This window comes from Octodon degus, unplaced genomic scaffold, assembly GCF_000260255.1.
Source record: "Octodon degus isolate 3935 unplaced genomic scaffold, OctDeg1.0 scaffold00281, whole genome shotgun sequence".
Classification (NCBI taxonomy): Eukaryota; Metazoa; Chordata; class Mammalia; order Rodentia; family Octodontidae; genus Octodon; species Octodon degus.
Window position 1 is genome coordinate 609808 of NW_004524857.1, and position 7797 is coordinate 617604.

At 47.0% G+C, this 7797-nt stretch overlaps 1 protein-coding gene across 1 annotated transcript; it reads right to left on the reverse strand.

Moving 5' to 3' along the window:
• Nucleotides 1-425: 425 nt before the first annotated feature.
• On the reverse strand, nt 426-7368 carry Fzd1 (frizzled class receptor 1). Its single transcript, XM_004646817.2, has one exon. The coding sequence runs from the start codon at nt 6982-6984 to the stop codon at nt 5053-5055; it is 1932 nt and encodes a 643-aa protein (XP_004646874.1). The 5' UTR covers nt 6985-7368; the 3' UTR covers nt 426-5052.
• Between the last annotated feature and the right edge of the window lie 429 nt (nt 7369-7797).

Here is a 7797-nt window from a genome sequence, read left to right on the forward strand (position 1 = left end):
TGTTAATCGCTGAGCTGCTACAAACATGTTTTGCAAGTTTATACCGTGAATGAAGTTCCTTGAGACCTTTATGTAAAACTCATATAGTATAAATTTTCAAACTTAAAAATTATTGTCAAGTGCCAACCTCACCTTTACAAAATCCATATGTGTAATATGTATGAATGTGTACTATTCTAATACTTTTGCTTTTATAACTAATGTGTACATATTTCTTCAACTAAGGTATCAGTGATACCTGAAGAAAATCCAGTGGCATTTAAATTTTATCATTTAAAACTATGCCTCTTTAGACTACTGGCAACGTTAAAGGATCTTTTTTTTAAAATACATTTTATTTATATGAAGCAATTTATGAATCTTCTTGACTCCTCACACTGATTAGGAACCACAGCATGTTATTTACAAGTTATAGTTGAGTTTATAGATCAAATTACATGAGAAAGATTTCTATGAGAAATCTTTTTATTTCACCTATTTGGGTACCAGACAACCTACAAGCAAATGTCCCCAAAGAGAGTGTTACAATGACCTGATGCTGTGATGGCATACAGATATATGTCACTGCAGATCATGGTGAAAGAGGAAAATCACTCAATAAACTTTTAATTGCCAGCTCTAAGTTTTGTCATTATAATTACTATAACTTAGCAAATCCATTATTAAAAGAAATGAACAACAAAAAAGAGTGACCAAACTGAGTCAAAAAAATTCACCCCCCATATTTTAAGGAAATTCTGAGTCATGACTGAAGATCAAATAAGCACTGTTTTTCACCTTTTAAGGTCTATTGCCACCTATCTAGAGTTCAAGATATAGATACACATCTCAAAATCAGCGAAATAAGCTAAGTTTTGGCACTTTCTCTGGAAGACTCTATTTGAAATCTAAAGGCCCCAAAATAAAAACTTTGAATTTAAGGTAATATGTAATTCCTTTTCAGTTACATAACTGAAGAATTCTCCTTTGTAATTTTTATCTTACTTTGGCTTCTACAGGTTAATCTTGCAAGCCTTTGAGATTAGTGTATCTTATAAAGTATTTGATGACCATGTCACTAAGACCCACCTCTATACATACAGAATGACCATGTTTTATTTTCAATCTCTCAGGTGCATGTTACACAGAATATTATAATAATAAATGTGTAGAGGGTATTCAATGTAATAGCACTAGATTCAATTACTTGCATACAAATTATGTGAAAAGTGGCCTATAGCTAACAGATGAATTTAAAAAGCAGTAAAAGGAGAAATAGTTGCGGTTTACCTCCAGCATACCCTAAGATGCTTTAGAAAAGAAAAAAAAAAATGTACTCGGCCAGGGACATAGCTCAATGGTGCAGGGCCTGGCTGACAACAGTGAGATCCTAAGTTCAATTCCTGGTACAGAAAAAAAAAAGTATGAAGGTTGGAACAAAACTAAAGTGAAGTGATCCAAAGCCACACAAGTCCTGAAATGATTTGTGATATAGTCTCATTTTTTCATAATTGGCCATCAACTCTCCACTGTGGTCTTTTTGCCTAATTAAAGCTGGACTTTAAGAATAATTCAGTTACAATGAAAAGCTTCAGGACTCTGAGTGATGACAAAAGGCTCAGGACTGTACACTCAAACTGACAAGTGAGCACTGCAGGATGAGCTGAGTACTTGGGTCCAGAGCTGCTGCCCATGTTTGACACGGATTACTCTGCCAGGAAAAGTGACTTTGCCTCTACAAAGCTGAAGTAGAAAATAATTTTTAAGAGCTTTCACACTACATATACATTTACCTCAAAAGCTAAGTCAAGTGATGGAGAGAAACAAACTCCTATTGATAGTTGATTTAAAAAAGAAAACACCAAAAAAAAAAAAAAATTAGGCAAATCAAATAATCCCAAGATAGGGTGTTAAGGGAATTGCATGTTACCGGCACAGTATTCCCAGTAGCTTTGACTGTCCAGTCAATCTTATTTTCCATCAGTTTTGAAACAAACAAACAAACAAACAAAAAAAATACTTGTTTTCTAAAAATAAAGCCTGTTGGTAATTTTAAAATTACTTCTGAAACTATTTAACAAAAGCACTCCTTATTCTATTGATAGTTAAATCACGTTAAGGACACTCAAATTAAGACTGATTTAACATTGTTTCCTTAGATAGAGACTCATAGTTAATTTTCTAAATACCTGATAAAAATATATCTTTTAATTTGGCCAAAGAATGTGTGTGTGTGTGTGTGTGTGTGTGTGTGTGTGTGTGTACAATAAAACCATTTCTGATGTCTACTGTTATGTTAATGTAAAAAGAACAAAATTATATCTTGCTACTGAGGATTGAATGCTATATTTTCAATTAATTTTTTTTTCATTTGTTTTAAAATAAATGAGGATGACCTCTAAGACATTTACCTTACGATCATGAAAGTAATTCAATTATTGTATTAATGATCTTTGTTTCAGCCCCTAGTCATTTTATCAGAAAGTATTTTCAAAGGAAAAATGGAATAAAGGTATTTTAAATCTAAAGGTATTTGAAGTTTTCCATTTGGAATTTTTCCATTTTTAATACTACTATTCTCATAGTATAAAATGTATGTATTATACATTTCTATTTTTAACATGTGTATACACTTAGGTGCATATGTATATTTAGATATATGCACGCACACATCCATAAATTCCGAGTAAACCAACTAGAAAATTCATCTGAAAAACGTTCCTTTAACCTTAAAAATGCAGTCTTTAGAAGCAAACTACAAAATAGACTGATAAACCCAACTGGTGTTTTAAAATGCTTACAAATAAATAGGTACCATTTATTGATCACCTATTTATGGTTTGAGAATATCCAAGATTATGGAAGATAAGACAATAACTCCTAAAAATCATGACAAAGATAATGATTTAAAAATAAGCCACTGTATTATAAAAAGGCATGTAAATTTATTCCTTGAAAGACAAAAAGCTTTAATATTGAAATTAGTTATCCTTTAATAATCTTCAAATAAAGAAATACTTTGTAGTTTTCTGTTTTCTACTGTCACAAAAACAGATCTCTTCTTGGCACTCTATGTCCACAGCAAATAGTCTTATTCTTCAGAAAACCTGGACTAAATATTTAAGAATAGAATTTTTCACTGAATTCTGAAATTTTTACATTGTAGGACTGGCTGTGAGCCACAATAAAATGCAAAGACATTTCAGACAGTTCAAGCTCTATTATTTTCAGACACGAAAACCATATAATTTTGTACAAAACTTTGATTTTTTATTTGCGAAATTAAAAATATGGCATTTTTTATATATATATATATATATAAACTTCTATTCCTCTATAAATATAGATGATCTTGTGATAGTGAACAGAATAAATGCATACCAAATTCAAAGACCAATGCCATTTTAGGGCATGACAGATATAGATAAATTTAGATCCTAAGTACCAGCATTTTGATAAACTCTTAAAGTTTAAAACAACACAATCAGGAGGACTATTCTCCTTTTCACAGAGAACTAAAGTGAATATTCTGAAATGGCTTCAAAGGTTTACATTTGACAGGTTTTTGTAAATCCAAGAAAGAGCACATAGGATTTCCCGTAGTAGACTGCAGCTTCCCTTCTGCATGCAGGCCCCTGGGCTGCGTGTCTCTGTCAGGAATGAACCTCATTGATTATTCTGTTTCCTCAGCCTCCCGAAATCCTACTAGGTTATTATTAGGGGTGGGGATTGTTGTTCCTCCTTCAGGATGTGTCGCTGAATAATAATCATAATAATATGTTAAAAGTGTACTTTTACATTTTAAAGTTTCTGATATATGTCTAATTATCATTTGATTAAAAGTAAGAAAATAATACTTCATGTGGAAGACGCCCATCACACTGCAATCTCCTTCAAGTTTTCATCCTGTTTATGTTCTGCAGTCCTGCTAAGGAACGCAAGGATCAATCCTTGCACAGAGCTTTCCAGGTGACCTCTAGTTTCCAATTTCCAGAAGGGTAAAAATCTCAGCTCAGGCTGTCTCCCTCTTCAAGGCAGGTTGCCAGGCATCAGTATGCAATTAGAATTAACATTTTATAACCCCTCTTCAGTCTCTCCCTTCCCACACCACGCTTCAGGCCTCTTCCCCGTTCAGTAACCATATCTTTCCATGACGCTGGCCAAACCACACCAGGTTTTAGACACTAGAGAATGAAATGAGCTCATCCCTCAAAAATTAGACTTAAAAAAGTTTGGCATCCGTTAGCCCTGTCAGCCTTGTCAGCCTCTCACCAACTTAGGTGGATGGAGGGAGTCTGTGGACCTTGAAGGAGAGTGGGGGAGGGTGGGAATGCAGCCTGCCAGAGCCACTCTGAAGTGGGGGGGGTCCTCAAAATCCAGCCTTGTGAAGTCAAAGGGACAGGCCCTACCCCCTAAACAAACCTGCCCCTAAATAAGGAAGGAGCTGGAATGGGAGAAGGCCCACCTCCGCATTTGGAATGCAGAGTTTTGTACCTTTAGAGTCCCTGTCCCAAGCAAGGAAGGGCAAGGCAGATGGAGGAGGTGGGACCCCAGCAGTGTGGGCTGCAGGCCTTACACCCAGGCAGGCCGGCTAAGGCAGGGAGGACAGGGAAGCACAGGAGTATTATGTGGTGCTGCGGTTTTATCTTCTCTGCAGTCCTCCGAGAAGGGCAAGAGAGAAAAGTCTCAAATGGTTAAACCACCCTAAATAATTAAAATCTTAAAAAAGAAAAGAAAAGAAAGAAAGAGAAACGCGTGATCGGTAGTCTTTAAATACAAATATACTTACAAAAATCTTACACAGGCTATTTACAATCATAAAAGCGTACAGTCCTGGTACCAGAATGTGAGGGCAAGAGCAGCGGTCCGGTCCACACCCCTCTGGCAGTGAAGCCCTCCAGTCCGTTAGCCCCAGGAAGGGCCAAAGCTCACGGACTGCGCCGGCAGAAGGGGCCTTCAAAAGTGAGGGTCTAGAGAGCAAGCCTAGAGCTGCTATGCAGGGCCTAGACTCCCAGTGGGGCCGGCTTTTGGGGAGAGGGGGGCAGGGCCCTGGGAAGGGCTGAGTCCGGAGTCTCACACGGTGGTCTCCCCCTGCTTGCTGTTGGTGAGTCTCGTGTAGAACTTCCTCCAGGAGTTAAGTGTCTTGCCTGACCAGATCCAGAAGCCCGATGTGATGCCCACAATCAGTGTCATAAGGTACTTGATCATGAAGACCGTGAAGTCGGGGCTCATGGGTGGGTGCGGCGGGGCGCCCCCACCTCCCTGGAGGTGAGGGCAGGGGATAGCATAGCTCTTGCAGCTCTGGGCCACCCAGCTGCGCTCCCACTGGTCCCGGAAGGCCTGTTCATAGAAGTAGCAGGCGATGACGATGGTGGCCGGCACCGTGTAGAGCACGCTGAACACACCGATGCGCACCATGAGCTTCTCCAGTTTCTCGGTCTTGGTGCCGTCGTGCTTCATGATAGTGCGGATGCGGAAGAGTGACACGAAGCCGGCCAGCAGGAAGGACGTGCCGATGAACAGGTACACGAAGAGCGGTGCCAACACGAAGCCCCGCAGGGCGTCCACGTTGTTAAGCCCCACAAAGCACACCCCGCTCAGCACATCGCCGTCCACCTGGCCCAGCGCCAGGATGGTGATGGTCTTGATGGCGGGCACAGCCCAGGCGGCCAGGTGAAAATATTGTGAATTGGCCTCGATGGCCTCGTGGCCCCACTTCATACCAGCCGCCAGGAACCAGGTGAGGGACAGGATCACCCACCAGATGGAGCTGGCCATGCTGAAGAAGTAGAGCATCATGAAGAGGATAGTGCAGCCCTCCTTCTTGGTGCCCTGTGCCACGGTGCGCGCCCCGTCCTCCGAAAACTTGTCGTTGCACACCACCCGGTCCTCCAGCAGGAAGCCGGCGATGTAGGCCACAGCCACCGCTGTGTAGCAGCCGGACAGGAAGATGATGGGCCGCTCCGGGTAGCTGAAGCGCCGCATGTCCACCAGGTAGGTGAGCACCGTGAAGAGGGTGGATGCGCAGCACAGCACGGACCAGATGCCAATCCAGGTGCGCGAGAAGCGCAGCTCCTCCGGCCCGAAGTACATGAGCCCATAGACCTTGGTGGGCTCGCAGGGCGCGCCGCAGTCCTTCTCGCCCAGGAAGTGGTAGTTGAGGTAGGAAGGCACCTTGAGGGCGCGCGGGCAGGAGAACTTGCCGCGGTCTGCAGGGCCGGTGCCCCCCGCAAAGCCGCCGCGGTGCCCCCCGCCGCCGTGCTGGGGGTTGCTGGTCCAGAACTCCGGAAGCAGCGACGGTGTCGGGGTGCCTTTGTCGGACGTGTTCTGGCCCACGCACAGCTCCCCGGCGCCGTGCACCGGGAACTTCTCACACTTGAGCGTGTCGGGCCACTGGAAGCCGAACTTGTTCATGAGTGCCTCGCAGCCCTGGCGCGCGCGCTCGCACAGGGAGCGGCAGGGTGGCAGCGCCTGCTCCAGAACGGTGCACACCGGCGCGTACATGGAGCACAGGAAGAATTTGAGCTCGGCGGAGCACTGCACCTTCACCAGCGGGTAGAACTGGTGCACCTCGAGGCCCGCGTCCTCCTGGTTCGTGTGGCCCAAGAGGTTGGGCATAATTGTCTGGTTGTACGCGATGTCCGTGCACAGTGGGATGGAGATGGGCTGGCAGTAGCCGTGGTCCGGGATGGAGATGCCCCGCTCGCCGTTGTACTGCTGTGCTCCCTGCTGCGGCTGGGGCGGCGGCGGGGGCGGCTGCCCGGGTCCGGGCCCCTGGCCGACCGCTTGCGCTCGAACCCCCAACAGCAGCGGGGCCTCCAGCAGCCAGAGCAGGAGCAGCAGCCGGCGCGCCCAGCGCCCGGGGTCCACCGGGGGGCGGCGGTGGCCGCGCGCGCCCCCGCTGCCCTCCTCCGCCGGCCGAGCCAGGGGCGCCCGAGCACAAAGTTCCCAGCTCGCGCCGCCCGCGGCGGCCCGGGACTTCTTAGGCACCACCTCCTCAGCCATACTTTCTCGGCGCCGCTCGGCTGCGACCGGAGACCTCCTCGTCGTCCCCGCCGGTGCCCTCCGTCAAGCCCGAGCCGCGCACGGCCCGCTGCCCCGGCTTCTGCTCGGAGTCCCGCAGCCGCCGCCGCCGCCGCGGAAACTTGCGGTGCATGAAGCGCGCGCGGGCGGCGGGGAGAGCCCGGCTGGCTCGGGCGCCGGGTCGCGTCCCGCCTTCCCGGCCCTGGGCGCTCAGCTCCCGGCTGGCGGCGCGCGTTAGTGGTCGCGGCTTGGTAGGGCGCGCAACTCTCCGCAGCCCAGCAGCCTCCGCTCCCCCCTGCGCCTCCGCCTCCTTCTCCTCCGCCGCCGCCTGACCATTTGTGTCAATCCCTCAACTCGCTCCCTCTCCTCTCCTTCGCGCGCCCTCCGACCGGTTTCCAGGCGCCCCGCAGTCTGTCTTTCACCAGGAGGGAGGAGCCTTGAAACCGACGCGGAACTGGAGGCTCAGGGACCGTCGCCCAATCGCCGCCCCGGCTTCCCGGCGCAGAGGGAGCCCGCCCGCCGCCTCCGCGACTGAGCCCAGGCGGGCGGCGGGCGGGAGGCGGAGGAGGCGGGAGGAGGAGGAAGTGGCGGTGGCGGCGGAGGCACCGCTCGGGCACAAAGAGTGGGTTTGCTGTGAAGCGGGACGGGCTTGACTGTTTTTGCCTCTGCGGAAGAAAGGGCGAGATCAAGTAGGAGAATGGTCCCAGATGCTACCGGGAATAATGAATAGGAGTCGGCGGGCTGCGGGATTTAGCTTTTCTTTCTTTTATGCGTTTTCATGTTTAAAAATCCTGC

Coding starts and splice junctions, on each gene's coding strand:
- Fzd1 (XM_004646817.2), bottom strand. CDS start 6,984: ATGGCTGAGGAGGTGGTGCCTAAGAAGTCCCGGGCCGCCGCGGGCGGC.